A 17268-nucleotide genomic window follows, 5' to 3' on the forward strand; every position below is an offset into this window, starting at 1 on the left:
CCCTCTCTTGCTTACTCCCATTGGCTCTTCACTGTTTCTTTGCAGGTTCCTGCCCCAGGGTTCCTTTCCTTCTACATATCTCACTTTTCTTCCAGACATCTGTTCTTCCTGGCATTTGCTGTTTGTTGATTGCATTTCTCTTCGGTTTTATGTGGACAGCTCTGTTGGGACCTGAGCAGTGGAGTGCATACATCTGGTGCAGGTAGTTGGATGGTGAACTAACCACAAGCAGAGTCGTCATGCTATGATCAGTGCAGTGAGAGAGAGGAATGAGGGATGTGATGGAGGGAGAGGTGGTCAGGAGCTGGTTCCTTCCTTCCTGATGTCAATTTAAGTTGAGTAATCCAGTGGAAGGGCATTCTGTGTGGAAGGAACAGAGTGTCCCTAAGATGGGGAAGGGATGCATGTGATTGACATGCAGAGATTGGCAGTTAGGACTAGGGAGGGCATCTGGACCCCGTGATGTTGGCCCAGGGCAGGGACTTGGCTCTGTGGGTGACTGGACAGAGTGAAGTGTGAACAGGTCATAGGTAGCTACAGAGTGATGTGGGTAGGGTGAAGCCCCTCAGAGCATGGGGTCAGGTGTGGTAGTCATGTCACATTTCTTTGGCAGCCAGCCAGTTTGCTGTCTGTAGTGGCCTGGAGCTCTGTCTAGTGGCCCTGGGCATGGAGGCTGCTCTGAGTTGGTGTCTAGTAGCAGGTGACACTTGGGACAGGAAGTAACCCAGCGCAATTCAGTCATGGTATACAGAATGAGCCTAGGCTGCATTCCAGGCACCTCCCCTTTCTGGGGCCCCAGCAGCAAGCGCCTCCCGCCGTATGCAGCTGGTCTTAGACACAGAGACTGGTGGCACGTGCCCTTCCCAGATGGCTGAGCCCTTGGGAGTGTGTGAGCCTGGTTGACGTGGCGTCTCCCCTGGGACAAGGAAGCATGAGCTCAGGCTCTGATTTCCAGGCACAGCTGTGGAACTCGGGGTGTCTCTCCGAGCCTGGGCCCTGCCTCATACCTGCCGTTCCTTTTCTAAGCTAGTTTCTCAATGGTTCCTGGGCACAGCCCCTTCTAGTTCTGCCATTGTGTGTGTGTGTGTGTGTGTGTGTGTGTGTGTGTGTGTGTGTGTGTGTGTCTGTCTGTCTGTCTGTCTGTCTGTCTGTAAGCTAGAAGTGCCTTCCTCAGTTTCTTCTACCTTTAAATTTTTTTTTCTTTTTTAAATTTTGTGTGTATGGCTGCTTTGCCAGGGTGTGTGTCTGTGCATCACATGTGTGCCTGATGTTCTTAGAGGCTAGAAGAGGGCATCAAATTCCCTAGAACTGGAGTTACAGGTGATTCTGAGTGGTCCTGTGGGTGGTGGGAAGTGTGTCCTCTGCAAGAACAGCAAGTGCATATAACTGCTGAGCCGTCTCTCCAGCCCCTACCTTTGGCGATAGAGTTTATGACCGAACCCAGAGCCCACTGGTTCAGCTAGGCTATCTACCAGCAAACCCCAGGGATCCCTCTGTCTGCCTCCCCATTGCTGGGATTACAGTTTTGTGCTGTTGTGTTCAGTTTATCTTTTACTTTTATATTTATTTATTTATTCTTGGTTTTTTCAAGACAGGGTTTCTCTGTGTACCCCTGGCTGTCCTGGAACTCACTCTGTAGACCAGTCTGGCCTCAGACTCACAGAGCTCCTCCTGCCTCTGTCTCTTAAGGGCTAGGATTACAGGTGTGTGCCACCATTGCCTGGCTTGTGCTCAGTTTTTAAATATGGGTTCAAGGGATTCAAACTCAGGTCTTTATTTCACCAACCCAGCCCTTTCCCGAGCACCTGGTTGGTTCTGTCACTTTTTGCTGTTATTCTTCTTGGCGGGGAGAGGGGTTTGTATTATTTCTCCAGTTGCTGTGATGGAATATCCAACAAAAACATTTGCTTAAGGAAGGAAGGAGGCATTTATTTTGGCTTATAGTTTGAGTGCGCGGTCCATCGTGGTGGGGGAGGCACAGAGGCAGGATTGGGGACATCTGTGGTCAGGAAGCAGAGAGAGATGCATGCTGGGGCTCAGCTCTCCTTCTCCTTTAGAACTTTTATTTGTTGATGTATGCACCTGTGTGCGCATGTGTATTCAGATATGTTGACTGTATGCACGTGTGGAGACTAGAAGAGGGTCTTGGGTGTCGTCCTCCACTCCTCCCCTACCCCGTGTCTTTGAAGCAGGGTCTCTTTCTGAAGGTAGAGCTCCTGTCACCTTGGCTCACCTGGCAGCCAGGCAGCCCCAGTAATCCTCAGGTCTCCAGTCCCTTGGAGCTGTGGTGACAGGTGTGTGCAAGACCTGGCTGGTTCTGTGGTTACTGGGACCCCAAACTCTGGTTCTTACAATGACGAAACAGGTTCTCTTAACTGCTGAGCCCTCTCTCCAGCCACTTTCTTCTCTTAATTTTTTTTTTTACATTTATTTACGTATTTGTGTATATGCACACACATGTCAAGCTCAGAGGACAACTTTCAGGAATTCCTTCTCTCCTTCCGTCAAATAGGTCCTGGGGGTCCCAGGGATCGAACTCAGGCTGTCGGGCTTGCCTACATTGCTTGCTGAGACGTCCCCTGGCCATGCTGTTCTTTACTAGGTCTGAGTCGGCAACCCAGAGCGTAGTTCTGCCCACATTCAGGAGTGGATCTTCTGACCTCTCATGAAGCCTCTGTGGAAACCCCTCATAGACAGACATGCTCACAGCTTTGCCTGCTTATGTCATTCTAGAACCCCGTCACACTGATGATGTTCACCGCCACAGGAGGGTTCCAAGTTAGTTCGAGAACTCCATGGCCTCAGAGGCAAGGAGTGTCCTGGCTGGGTCCCCCCACCCCATCTGAAGGTGGCATTGCTCCCTGCTTCCTGCTTTCCTTCCCTCCCCTCCTTAACTTGCCCTTCCAGTCACTTTGCACTGGTGTAAGTAAAGAGCTTGGTGAATGCTTCTGTGGACTGTGGCTCTGGGGAAAAGGGTCCTGCCGGTGGCCAGGGACACCTCCCTCCCCTGCCCCACCTCTGCCCACTCTCACCACTTAAATTGATCAGGGTTTCCCAGTGTGGGGCCTGATTTTTTTTAAAAGATGTTCTAGGAAGCCCTGAGGTTCACTCCAGGTAGACTTGCTGGCCCTATTCCATCTGCCTCCAGGCACTGGCCCTGTCCCATACTAGGCTGTTTGGCGGTCTGTAGCACGTGTGGCCCTTGGATGGCTGGGCTCATGTGGCTCCTGTGCTCTGGACGGCTGCATCCCCATCTTTGGGGAGACCAGAGGGTCTGCCGTCTCTGAGCTTGTCTTGGGCAGGGACAGTGCTCTTGGGGACTCTGAGGTTTTAGGGGTTCGGGGAGATAGATGAGGTACCAGGAGTTCAGTTGCTGCATCTCAAGTGGGACCTTGGCCTGTGAGAATCCTGAACTTGGCCTGCTCTAGACCCCGAGTTGGGTCTGTTGGGCCAGGCCAGGGGTGGCTACTCTGATTGTGTCGTCACATGACCAGTTTTATTTATCGATTTGCCGAGACAGAGGCTCATGTAGCCCAGATTGACTTCTAATTTGCCATGTAGCCCGAGGATAGCCTTGAATTTAAAATCCTCTTCTGTGTGTATAAACCATGCCTGGTATCCCCCTGTGGGGATAAGGGGATGCAATCCATGGCAGCTAGGCAAGCAGTTTGCCAGCCAAGCCATATCCCCAACCCCTTCTCCTTTATACCATTGTGTGAGTGTGTGTGTGTGTGTGTGTGTGTGTGTGTGTGTGTGTGTGTGTGTGTGTGTGTGTGTAAATGTGTGGGCATGGACATGTCACCCCATGTGTGTCAAGGTGAGAAGGCAACATATAGAAGCTGTCCCCCTACCCCCCCACTTCCACCATGTGGGTTCTGGAGATTGAACTCAGGTTGTCAGACTTGGCAGCAAGCACCTTTACCTGTTGAGTTTCCCCATCTTTCTTCTTTAAATTTTCTTCTTCTTCATCATCATCATCATCATCATCATCATCATCATCATCATCACTGCTTTTCTGAGACAGAGTTTCTCTATGTAGCCCTGGCTGTCCTGGAACTTGCTCACAGAGATCCTCCTGCCTCTGCCTCTCGAGTGCTGGGATTAAAGGTGTGCACCATCACTGACTTTTAAATACATTTATTTGGCCTGGAGAGATGGCTCAGTGGTTCAGAGGGCTTTTTGTTGTGGAGGATCCAAGTTCAGTTCCCAGCTTACAACCATCTGGAGCTCCAGTTCCAGGGTATCTAACACCTTCATCTGAACTCCTAGAGCACCAGGCAGGCATGATCGTAGTACATACACATACATGCAGGCAAAATACTTGTATGCATAAAATAAAAATGAAAAAGAAAAGACATTTATTTTGTGTGTTCGTGTATATGTATAGGCACAGGTATGCCACTGTGCACATGTGGAGGTCAGAGGTCAACTTGCAGGAGTCCGTTCCCTCTACCCTATAGATTTAGGGGATTGAACTCTGGTCTTCAGGCTTGGCAAGAAGTACCTTGATCCACTGAGCCTCCTCTCTGCCTTAAAAAAAAAAAAAAAAGACAGGATCTCACTCTGAAGCTCAGGCTATCCTGGAACTTGATATGTAACCCAAGCTGGCTTTGTACTCACATCTATCCTCCTGCCTCAACCAAGTGTTAGGATCACAGGTGTGTGCTGCCATGCCCAGTTGTTTGATTTTTATTTATTTTTTATTTTTGGAGACAGGGTTTCTCTGTGGAGCCCTGGCTGTCCTGGAACTCACTGTGTAGACCAGGCTGGCCTCCAACTCAGTGATCCATCTGCCTCTTCCTCTTGAGTCCTGGGGTCAAAAGCGAGTGCCACCATGCTTGTGTTTGATAGATTTTATTGTGTTTAAACTTATATCTGCAGGTGTTATTTTCACCACAGCTGTCCATATGAGTAACAGGCAGGCTCCTGGGATGGGAAGTTTCTGGGCCAAAGACCCCGGTCATAAGGATCTGTGTTGCTGGGAGAAAGATCCTCACAGGGAGGGTTCTGTTGGGTGTATGAGGGGAGGGCATCGATGGGTGAAAGATGTAATGAGAGTCTGGACCACTGTAGGCGGGGGACTCACTGCCAACTTTGGCCCCCAGGGCATGGCCGGACTGATGATGACTGCGATCGAGCCAGACACCGGGAGGATCGGCTGCTAGGTACACGGCTGGACCGCGACCAGGAGAAGTTGCTCCGGTGAGGGCTTGGGGTACCTGAGAGTCGGGGCTGGGGACTTTTGGGGTAAGGGTGATGAGGTGACCTCTGAGTTCCACCATGGTCCTTGAGAGCCAAGCCACCTTGGGCTTGGAGGCAAGTCCCCTCCAGCCAGTAGGGAAGAGCCTCAGCTGTCCCAGGCTCACCCTGGAAGCCCCCTCAGCTGTGGCCTTCTGTCTTTCCCTCCCCATTCCTGGGCCACCAGCGGTTCTCATACCTCCGTTTCCCTTTGCAGAGAAAGTAAGGAGCTGGCTGATTTGGCCCGTCTACACCCCACCAGCTGTGCTCCTAATGGTCTGAACCCCAACCTCATGGTGACTGGGGGCCCTACGCTGGCAGGCTCAGGACGCTGGTCTGCTGACCCCGCCGCCGCTCACTTGGCCGCACACCCCTGGCTGCCTCGCTCGGGCAGCACATCCATGTGGCTTGCTGGACACCCTTATGGTGAGTGTAATTCCAAGGGGATTCTCTCCTTGAGGGAAGGCTGGGACCAGCTAAATATCTCTCAGCTTCCTAGTAGAGGTGGGACAGACGCCTGTCCCCAGTCTGCCTGCACTCCTTAGTGTTCTTTTGGGATTCTCAGTGGTGACCAGGGACTAGAGTGCTGTCAATGGGCCTGGAATCTCCTTACATTGATGTGAACTTGGGTTTCTCCCCCTAGGCCTGGGACCCCCCTCTCTACACCAGGGCATGGCCCCCGCATTCCCACCTGGCTTAGGGGGCTCCTTGCCATCAGCCTACCAGTTCGTCAGGGATCCCCAGTCTGGCCAGCTGGTGGTTATCCCTAGTGATCACCTGCCTCATTTTGGTAAGTGACAGCCAGGGACTTTCCTGGCCTCCTGTGGGGGTGGGACAACTCTGCATACGGAGTGGGGACAAGTGGGCCCAAGAAAGCATCCAACCTCAGTCGTGTCCAGAGAACAGATTCTGACCACTCCATGAGAATTCAGTTAGGGTCACCTGTGGGGACTGGGTGTCCCTGTCCCTTCTGAGGCCCACTCTGCGGACCATGGGTTGTAGTCCCCATGGTGACTTTGGTACCATCCTGCATGTTGACATGCTCCAACTGTGACCTCTGAGGACATTCTCCTTGGGGGTTTGGCAGCGGTGTGTGCATATACACGGGGGATGATACTCCAGGCTGAGAAAGCCAGCAGGAGCCTCGGCTCTGGTATTGCCTGGCTGTCTGCACTGGGCCTTAGCATCTCCCTCTGGAAATGAGGTGAGAGTCCACATAGGAGCTAGGGCCGTGAGTGCAGCCCCCCTATTGTCTGTCTCCACAGCTGAGCTAATGGAACGAGCAGCAGTCCCTCCTCTCTGGCCAGCCCTGTACCCACCAGGCCGCAGCCCCCTGCACCATGCGCAGCAGCTGCAGCTCTTCTCTCAGCAGCACTTTCTGCGGCAGCAAGAGCTGCTGTACCTGCAACAACAGGCAGCCCAGGCCCTGGAGCTGCAGCGGAGCGCACAGCTGGTGGTGAGTCCTGGCCCCGTGGTGGGCCATATATGACTTGAAGAGAGTGGCAGTCTGGGAGGGCTGCCTGAAGGAGGCAGCATCTGAACAGAGGAGGACCAGAGAGAAGATCACATACGAAAGCTAGGGTGTGGTAGGTGGTACCCACTAGTGACAGGACCCAGTGAGTAGTGGAGAAACATGACAGAGGTGTGGGTTGGCGATGTTGTGACTGGATACCCAAGGGATCTTGGAGGTCCCCATCTGTCTCTAGGCAGTAGCTACTCGGGAGTAATCAGTTGGGTGGTACAAAGATTTTTCAGGCTCTGTGTCCTCCAGCAAGTGACTTAACCTCTCTGGTCTTGAAGTTTCTGCTTCCAGGAAACAGGGGTCCTAGTAATGGTTAGTTACTTAGCTCTTAGGTACATGTGGCCACACAGTGGCGAGTATGTGGAGCGGTCTTGGGTGTGTTTTGGGTACTAGCTGCCGGGCAGCAGTGAGTACTGGCCGTTGTAGAGCTAGGTTTCTCATTTTGATGTCAAATGTCTCAGTGGCCTGGTTAATGCAACTTAGCACTGAGCAAGTAGTTAAGCACACTAGGCTTCAACTACGAGGGTCCCAGCTGGGCCAGCGTCCTGGCAGCAAGGGATTTTAGGCCACAGGCCATCCTTGTAACAGCCTGAGCTCTGTGCCCTGCCCCCAGCCTGCTCTCTGGGTTCCGTAGAATGCCATGTTTATTACACGTGGGCCACGGTGGAATGTCTATGGTGTATGGGACAGGGAGGGCTGGGTGGCCTGGACCTTGGATCTTGCCTGATAGTCTCTGGAGTGGAAGGCTCCAGGGACCAGGCAGGTGATGATGGCTCCTGCTGTGCTGCTCCTACCCCTTGTCCCATTCCCCAGCAGGAACGATTGAAAGCACAGGAGCATCGAACTGAGATGGAGGAGAAGGTGAATAAGAGGAGTCTGGAGACCACAGGCAAGGCCGGCCTGAGTGCTTCAGGCCCAGGGCTACTGCCTCGCAAGCCTACCGGCCTAGCTACAGGCCCCACAGGCACCCATGGCAAGGCCGTGAGTCCACCCCCGTCTCCCCGAGCCTCCCCCGTGACCTCTCTGAAGGCCAAGGTTATCCAGAAGGTGGAGGATGTGTCTAAGCCACCAGCCTACACCTACCCTGCCACGCCTAGCTCGCACCCCAGCAGCCCGCCGCCTGCCTCCCCACCACCTACCCCTGGCCTCACCCGCAAGGAAGAGGCTCCTGAGAACGTGGTGGAGAAGAAAGACCTCGAGCTGGAGAAGGAGGCGCCCAGCCCCTTCCAGGCCCTGTTCACAGGTGAGTGTGCAGGACAGGGGTCACCTGTCCATGAGACACTGAATTCCTGAGTGTTCAATGGGCTTGGCTCATTCACTCATTCTTGTCTGTTCACTGCACATTCATTCACTCACTGGCTCATTCATTTATTCCTTCCCTCATTCATTTACTCTCTCATTTGTGAACCTGTGTCACTCCTGCTTGTCCATTCATCTTCCACGACAATCTGTTCTCTGCTTCATTCAGTCACTGAACCCTGTCCAGTGGCTCATTCATTCATCCATTCACTCACTCTCTTGATGAGCACTCTGTGGATCCCCCAGTCAACTCTGGAATGAATGTAGCTGAGATCTCTTCCCGGTCCCTTGTTAGTGTAGTGCAGGGAACATGGGTCTGATAGCATCCGTGCAGGCAGGCTACTCAGAGCACAGCGAAAACCCAGACTTGTAAACTCTGCACCGTCACTGCTGAGTCACCCTGGGAACACTTAGAGGTTCCCATCTGGGCAACCTCTTTGACCCCACACACATGCTGTCCCAGTGTCCTGTGTTCATTAGGACTGACTGCAGGTGGCTTTGGGGCCTGAGGTCTGTGTCCTCTTTAGTGAGCTCGCACTTGGGAGGATTTGGATTTTAATTCAGAATCCTGTATTAGTGCTGAGTTAGTTTGGGCAGTCTTTGGTGTAATGCTGACGCTAAGGGGTAAGCACATGCCTGGCCTCGAGCCTACTCTCTGGTAGACTGTTACGCGTGTTAAGCTCCTGTTGGGCATTGCCCAGGCCTGGGTCAGGACTGACGCTGCCACAGTCATTCCTCTCAGCCCCACCTCTTAGGACAAAACTGTATTACCATGAAGGATTTTGCTCTGCTGTGTTTCAAGACAGTGTCTCACTATGTACCCATGGTTGCCCTTGAACTCACAGAGATCTGTGAGCTTCTGCCTCCCAGGTTCTGAGATCAAAGGCATGCGCGCGCGCCACCACGCCCAGCTACTGTGAGATTTTTGAACACATGCTTTATTGGGGTGAGGTACAGCCCGGGCTGACTGACAGATCTTCATAGACCTTGTTTAATCATTTGCTTCTGGTCCAGTCCCGATTCACCTTTACAGTTGTAAGACCCTTGAGGACAAGATAGTGGCTGACTCTCCAAGGCTCAGACATGTAGAAGGCTCTTGGGTTATTTCAGGATCAGAGGGCAGGGTGTTCCCTACCCTGCAGCTGATCAAGCAGGAACGGTTGGTTTTATGTTGTGTCTTCCCTCTCAGGTGATGGGATAGGTTAGAGCCCCGGGGAGCCCCCTTCACTGACTTCTTCTGTCTTCGGCAGATATCCCCCCCAGGTACTCATTCCAGGCCCTGCCACCACACTACGGGCGACCCTACCCCTTCCTGCTGCAGCCCACTGCGGCTGCTGACGCTGATGGCCTCGCCCCTGATGTACCACTCCCAGCTGATGAGCCCGAGCGCCTGGCACTGTCTCCTGAAGACAAGCCCATCTGTCTGTCACCTTCCAAGATCCCAGAGCCACCCCGGGACAGTCCAGAGGAGCCCCTGCCGCTTGTTGACCGTGAGGTGAAGGCTGAGGTTGAGGATGTCGAAGAGGGTCCCACGGAGCTGCCTCCCCTCGAGTCACCATTGGCTCTGCCTGTCCCAGAGACCATGGTGGCTGTAAGCCCTGCAGGTGGTTGCGGAGGTGGCCTGCTAGAGGCCCAGGCACTGAGCACAGCGGGTCAGGGCTGCCGGGAGCCCTCTGAAGCCTCAGACTTTGCGCAAGTGGCTGAACCACAGATAGAACTACCAGGTAGGACAGAGCCCTGCGTGGCTGCCCTGGAGCTGGGGACTCAACTGACACCTGAGCCGCTGGTGGAGACTAAGGAAGAGCCGGTGGAGGTGCCCCTGGATGTGCCAATGGAAGGGCCCATGACAGAGGCAGGGCCTGAGGACAGCCTGCCCCAGCCATCCCTGACTGAGCCTCAGCCCAGCCTAGAGCTCTCAGACTGTGACTTACCTGTCCCAGAGGGCCAGTGTCTGAACCTGGAGGCCCAGGAGGCTGCACCTGCTCCAGGGAGTACCTGCTATCTTGAAGAGAGCTGCTCTGAATCACTCCTGCCAGGCCTGGAGGACCCGCTGGCCGGCATGAATGCACTGGCAGCTGCAGCCGAGCTGCCCCAGGCCAGGCCTCTGCCCTCTCTGGGTACTGGGGTACCAGCCGGGGAGAAGCTGGACACAGCCCCCAGCGTAGGCCTGGAACACAGCTTCCTGCAGGGAATCACCTTGCTGAGTGAGATAGCTGAGTTGGAGCTTGACCGCAGGGGCCAAGAGGTTGTAGGTAAGTCCTGGGGCTGAATGTTTCTGATGTTCTTTTTCAGAAAATTGATAAAAGCCAGTGGTGGTGGTCCACATCTGTAAATCTCAGCATTTCTGAATCTGAGGCAGGTCTGTCTCTGTGGTTCTGGGTTAGCTTGGTATACACAGCAAAGTCCAGGCCATCCAGTAGATTTACAGATCTAGATTTTTTTTTTTCTTAAAAACTTCCAAGGCTCCCAGAATGTCTTATTCACATTCTTTTTGTTTTTGCTTTTAATTGTAAAACCAGGATTGGTGGCACGAGCTATCATCCCAGCAACATGGGAGCCTGAGGCAGGAGGATTGTGAGTTTAAGGTCAGCTTGGGCTAGAGAGAATAGAAGGCCAGCCCAGGCAACTAATTGAACCCTGATCTCATGATAAAAAGTAAAAAGAGGGCTGAGGATTAGCTCAGTGGTAGAACACCTGCCTAGAATCCCCTAGTGAGGGGCTGGGGTGTGACTCAGTGGTAGAGCACCTGCCTAGAATCCCCCAGTGAGGGGCTGGGGCGTGGCTCAGTGGTAGAGCACCTGCCTAGAATCCCCCAGTGAGGGGCTGGGGTGTGGCTCAGTGGTAGAGCACCTGCCTAGAATCCCCCAGTGAGGGGCTGGGGTGTGGCTCAGTGGTAGAGCACCTGCCTAGAATCCCCCAGTGAGGGCCTGGGGGTGGCTCAGTGGTAGAGTGCTTGCTCTATGGGTTCCATCTCAGTATTGAAGTGGAGATGGGAGGAGTGAGAAAACATAACCAGAGGTGCCATTTTGATGAACGTAAGTCTCCAGTTCCATCTCCTTCCTCTGGCATTGTATGAGAGCAGGATTTTTTTTTTTTTTAAGTTAAATTGGCTGGGAGAGAGGTTGGGCGGGAGTGGGGGTGAGTGAGAGGGGCGACTCGATGGGTAAAGGCACCTACCACCAAGCCTTGATGGTCTTGAGCCCAGAACCTACATAATAGAAGAGAGAACTGATTCCCAAAAGTTGTCCTCTGAGTTCCACATGTGTGCTGCAGCATGTGTGTGCGCACGGATGTGTGAGACACACACACACACACACACACACACACACACAAGTAAATAAATGTAATGCAGTAAATGGAACATAGTTCTGCTGGTAGAGTGCTTGCTTGCTCAGCATGCATGAGATCCCATTCTCAGCACCACTTGAACCAAGCATGTGATCCCAACGCTTGAGAGACGGAGGCAGGAGGATCCAGACTTCAAGGTCATCTTCTGGCTACATACTGAGTTTGAGGCTCGGCTGGGCTATGTTAGACTCTCCCCCTCCCCCATCCCCAAAGGGCAGAATTTATTTGCTCATGGAACCAAAGTTGAGCAATAATAAAGCAGCATTAGATACAGCTGGATCTGGGCGCTTAAGTCATCTTGAGGTTTTTTTTTTCCTGTGCATGCCCGGTTGGTTCTTCCTTTTTCTGCCTCTCTCCCCTTCCCTGTTCTACTTTTCTCTCTGTTGACCTCATTTTGCCAGGCTCAGTGCCCTCAGTGGTGCCTTCAGGAATTCCTCCTGTGCCTATGGGCCTGCTCAGCTGGGCTGAGCCTGTCCTTCCCAGAGCCCCAGTAAGAACTCAGACTCCTCATCATGGGCCCACTGGAGTGCATGCTTTTTGCAGTACAAAAACCTACAGCTGAGGGCCTGTGGGGATGGCTCCAGTGACAAAGCACTTGTCACCTAAGTGTGAGGACCTGGTTCAAATCCCAGAACCCATATAAAGCTGGCTATGGAAACAAGCACCCGACATTCCTTTGTTGCTACAACAAAATTGGAGGCGGAGCTAGAATTCCTGCCTGTTGTACACACCAGGAACAAAAACCCTTCCTCAAACAAGGAGGGAGGTAAGGACTGACACCTGATTAGGCATCTGAACGTCTACATGTACTGTGGGAATGCATGGACACGGACACACACACACACACACGTCAGAGTTCTATTGTTGGGGAGCAGGGACTGCCTTCATGCACCTCCATACTAGGTGCCTGTTGCTTTTTGAGGAACCTCTCCTCATACTCCTAGAGATTAATTAAACCCCCAAATCAAAGGCCAGCAGTGAGCAATAGCTGGGCCCACCTCTAGGTCATCTCTAGTTGTGACAGCCACAAGCTTATTCACTTGTTTGCTGGAATTGCTTGAATAGTTTGCCAGTGACTGGGCCCCTTTGACTAGAGATTTTTTTCTTCTCTCTCTCTCTCTCTCTCTCTCTCTCTCTCTCTCTCTCTCTCTCTCTCCCTTCCTTTTTTTTAAAAAAAAAGATTTATTTATTTATTATGTATACAGTGTTCTGCCTGCATGTATGCCTGCAGGTCAGAAGAGGGCACCAGATCTCTTTACAGATGGTTGGGAGCCACCATGTGGTTGCTGGAATTGAACTCAGGACCTCTGGGAGAACAGCCAGTGCTCTTAACCTCTGAGCCATCTCTCCAACCTTTCTTTTCTTTTTCTTTTCCTTTTTTTTTTTTTTCTTGAGTCAAGTATGTAGCCCAGGCTGGCCTAAAATCTGCAGCAATTCCCCTGCCTTATCCTCTTGAGTGCTGGGATTGTAGGCATGCTGTGGACCCATCCAGTCTTTTCTTTTTGGTTTGTAGATGTCTGCCCTTTGCCTGTCTTTGTTTTAAGACTTTGACTTCCTTTGGGAGAAACCATACATATTAGATTAGGACCTACCTTAATCCACCTCTGTAGGAACCCTCTCTTCAGTCGAGGCCACATCCTGATGTACCTAAGAGATTGGTTGGGCTGGTGCACACCTTCAGTGCCAGCATTTGGGAGGCCAAGGCAGGCGGCTCTCTTGGACTGTAATATCTGGGATTAGAATCCAATTGTCTATAAGTTAGGGGTTGCAACTGTACCCATAAAGGCTGGCTTGGCGTGTGTACCCTGGGTAGCTTTGGATCAGGAGGCTGGTGGGAGGGAGATGGACCTTCTGGAACACAGGTCAGCTGTCCTCTGCCTCACTGAGGACCTTGACGTGATGAGGGTGGAGTAGAGCAGCACCGGCCTGCTTCATCTTGATACAAGGAACCTGGTAGGTTCACTACCTCCTGGCCTTCGTTTACCTAAGGATATATAAAAATAAAACCCAGGCCGGAGAGATGGCTCAGCTGCTAAAGCCTGGGCTCACAACCAAAAATAAAAGAATAAAAACCATTGGCTGGGTTCCTTGGGCCTGTAATCCCTGTTATGACTGAAACATGAGGAGTGAAAGCTCCAGGACTGCCTGTGTCACATACACGTCAGTTCAAAGCCAGCCTGAGTAACTGTTGCAAAGTAAAAAAAGGTCCGAAGATGTAGCTCAGGATAGAGTGCTTGCCTAACGCCTGCACAGAACCTTGGGTTCTATCTCTAGTAATGAATAAGCCAGGCACAGTAGGACAGCCTGTCACCCAGCACTCAGGAAACAGAAGCAAGAGTGTCTGGAGTTCAAGGCTAGCCTGGACTACATGAGACGCTATCTCAAAACAAAAGAGGAAAAAAGTGGAGCTGGAGAGATGGCTCTGTGTTTTAAGAGCATCGACTGCTCTTCCAGACGACCTGGTTTGATTCCCAGCACCCACGTGAGCAGTTTACAACCATATGTAAGTTCAGGAGCTTCAACACCATCTTCTGGCACACACACACACACACACACACACACACACACACACACACACACACTCGTGCACACACACAGAGATACACCAGGCAAAACACATTTAAAAAAAAAAAAAAAAAAGCTGGGCATGGTGGTACACACATCTTTTTTTTTTTTTTGGTTTTTCGAGACAGGGTTTCTCTGTGTAGCTTTGCGCCTTTCCTGGAACTCACTTGGTAGCCCAGGCTGGCCTCGAACTCACAGAGATCCGCCTGGCTCTGCCTCCCGAGTGCTGGGATTAAAGGCGTGCGCCACCACCGCCCGGCTGTACACACATCTTTAATCCAAGCACTTCAAGTGGTAGAGGCAGGCAGATCTCTAGGAGTCCTAGGTCAACCTGGTCTACATAGTGAGTACCAAGTCAGCTAAAGTTATATATCTCAAAACATAATTGAAGAGTTAATAATTATATATAAAAAAATTTGATTGAAATAAAACCCCAAACCACTGATTTTCATTAAGGGGAGATATTTTTCTGTCCTCTGGGATGTTGGCTGCAGCAATTCTGGTTGTCACTGGTTCAGAAGGACACTGCTGACATCTAGTGGGAACGGCAGGGAGACTTCAGTGATTCAGCCAGCGTGACACGGGGCAGGCCCCCCCCCCCCCCCCCCCGCTGAGGAGTCCAGCCAGCATTGGGAACCAGGCTTCCAAGCCTTGATTATTATATAAAGTGCTGGGCTTATTCACACTCACTCTCAGCCTTCAGACATGGATGATTTCATTTTCTTTCTCAAGTATGCCTGAATTGTACACAAAAATTGGTTAACTTTTAGATCAAAGAGAAAATGTCAATTTGAAAATGAAAAGAGGGCCATTTCTGTGAGTTGGAGGCCAGCCTGGTCTACAGAGCGAGATCCAGGACAAGCACCAAAACTACAGGGAAACCCTGTCTCAAAAAACCAAAAAAAAAAAGAAAAAAAAAAAAAAAAGCAAAGAGGGCCAGTGAGATGGCTCATCGAGTAAGGTGCTTGCTGCTAAGCTTGAGGTCCTGAGTTTGATTCCCTAGAACTCAGGATGGAAGTGAGAGAGCCAGTTTCTGAAAGGAGGTCCTTTGACCCCCATATAATACTATGTATATGTAGCAATTCTCTTTCTGTTTCTCTCTCATAAAAGACACACACACACACACACACACACACACACACACACACACACACACAGTAAAATAAAAACAAAATTAAAATAGCCCGGCATGGTGATGTAGAATGAAAATTCTAGCACTTGGGAGGCTGAGGCAAGAGGATTGTCAGTTTGAGGCAGACATGGTCTCATGTAGCTCACGTAGCCCTCAAACTCTGTATGTAACCAAGGACAACCTTGAAGTCCTGATCCCAGAGCCTCCACTGCCTGGGTACTGGGGTTATTCTTGTATGTCATTATGCCTGTTTATGGTGTTGGGGATTGAACCTAGGGCTTTGTGAGAGCAAGCACTGTATGACTGAGCCAACATCCCCAGCCCTCCATTGTGTTTTAATATTTATGCAGGAGGCTGGGTGTGTTAGAAACGTTTGAACATGACAATACATTCCTGGAACTCTGGCATACTATGTCACATCTGCCCCCAGGGGAGACTGTGTGTTGTGGTCTTTACATCTTTCTCCTTGATTTGTGCTTTTTAAAATATGTACTTTTAGCCGGGCGGTGGTGGCGCATGCCTTTAATCCCAGCACTCAGGAAGCAGAGCCAGGTGGATCTCTGTGAGTTCGAGGCCAGCCTGGTCTACAGAGCAAGATCCAGGACAGGCACCAAAACTACACCGAGAAACCCTGTCTCGAAAAAACAAAACAACAACAAAATATGTACTTTTTTGTGCATGTGTGTAATTCTGATGTGCATGAACACACACACACACACACACACACACACACACACACACACACACACGTGTTTAATGTTGATTTGCACATGCCACAGCATGTGTGTGGAAGTCTGAGAAAAAACATCTGGTGCCCGTTTTCCCCTTTATTCCCTGTTCGCCACAGGAAGTGCCGGGCTAGCTGGTTCTCCGAGTTTCTGGGGGAATTTTCCTCTGCCTGACTTCTGTCTCACCATAGGAACCCTTGTAGGAACACTGGAACTATGAGTATATGTTCCTGTGCTGGGCTTTACATGCATTCTGGGGATTTGAATTCAGTGCCTCACAGTTGCACAGTGGGCATTTTCCTCAGCTATTTTCCCTAGTCCAGTTTGTGGTTTTTATTTTTGTCTCTCTCATTCATTCGTTTGTTTATTTTATTATTATTTTTTTTCCTGAGACAGAGTTTCACTATGTACTCGTGGCTGATCTGGAACTCACTCTGTAGGCCAGGCTGGCCCCTAACTTCTAGAGATCCACCTGCCTTCCAAATGCTGAGATTAAGGATGTGCCCATGCCTGGCCCTTTTAAAAAAATATATGTATTATTTTTAATGTGTATGTGTATGTATACATGTGAGTGCAGGTGCAGAAGGGTTGGATCCCCTGGAGCTGGTGGCTCTGAGCTGCTAGATGTGGGTGATGGGAATTGAATTCAGATCTTTTACAAGAACAGCTCACTTCCTTACCTGCTCAGCTGTGTCTTTTTTGTGTGTGCTTCCCACCCACCTACCCACCGTTTGTTTGTTTGTTTGTTTGTTTGGAAGGAGGGAGGAGTCTCAGTGTGGCCTGAGCTCAGGCCTTCTGCCCAAGCCATCTGAGTGCTGGGGTGACAGGTGGTTCCCTGGACCTCTTTTCTGATGTAAGAAACAGCATATTCACCAATGAGAAATTTAAGTAGGAACACATGGGGATGGATACCCATTGTCCTGAGAAGGAACCTCTGCCAGCCTTTGGTCATTCTGAGGTAGTCCTGACCTTTCACACATGCTGCGGGGACAAAACTGTTCCATATCCCGGGTCCGAGCATTCTCTTGTCTTTGACACTGTGTCCTACATCCCAGAATGGCTTCAGTCCAGTAGATCACAGTGTGATGTGGCTGTGTGTCCACAGTTGAGCCAGAGCTGACTGCAGTTTCTGGAAGTTTGGTCTGGCCTCAGGATGGCTGGCTGGGTGGGTGCAGCCATCTTGCCGGTGGTCCAGGTCCCAGCACTGACTCCCCTGTCTCTCTTGCTTCCCCAGGTGCAGATCCAAACCTGGCCGTGCGACCCTCGCTGGAGAGCCTGCTGGCCGCCAGCAGCCACATGCTGAAGGAGGTGCTAGACAGCCCCTTCTCAGATCCGTTCAAGAACTTGCGGCTTCCGCGTGAACTGAACTCCAACAAGAAATATAGCTGGATGCAAAAGAAGGAGGAACGGGTGAGCCCGATGGCTTCTCTTCCTCC

At 51.3% G+C, this 17268-nt stretch overlaps 1 protein-coding gene across 10 annotated transcripts in view; it reads left to right on the forward strand.

Annotated features, from left to right (window-relative positions):
- Window positions 1-17268, forward strand: part of Tnrc18 (trinucleotide repeat containing 18) — a 112400-nt gene that overhangs the window by 52412 nt on the left and 42720 nt on the right. For 7 of the 10 annotated variants that reach the window (XM_052754164.1, XM_052754165.1, XM_052754166.1 and 4 more), the window contains 7 exons: window positions 5106-5202; window positions 5456-5664; window positions 5882-6028; window positions 6504-6694; window positions 7574-8003; window positions 9310-10311; window positions 17067-17242. In XM_052754164.1, coding sequence (XP_052610124.1) covers window positions 5106-5202; window positions 5456-5664; window positions 5882-6028; window positions 6504-6694; window positions 7574-8003; window positions 9310-10311; window positions 17067-17242 — 2252 coding nt within the window. The remainder of the gene's footprint in view (window positions 1-5105; window positions 5203-5455; window positions 5665-5881; window positions 6029-6503; window positions 6695-7573; window positions 8004-9309; window positions 10312-17066; window positions 17243-17268) is intronic. The other 3 variants (XM_052754172.1, XM_052754167.1, XM_052754171.1) reach the window with 1 other exon arrangement.

This window comes from Peromyscus californicus, unplaced genomic scaffold, assembly GCF_007827085.1.
Source record: "Peromyscus californicus insignis strain IS unplaced genomic scaffold, ASM782708v3 Scaffold_2__1_contigs__length_46816999, whole genome shotgun sequence".
NCBI lineage: Eukaryota > Metazoa > Chordata > Mammalia > Rodentia > Cricetidae > Peromyscus > Peromyscus californicus.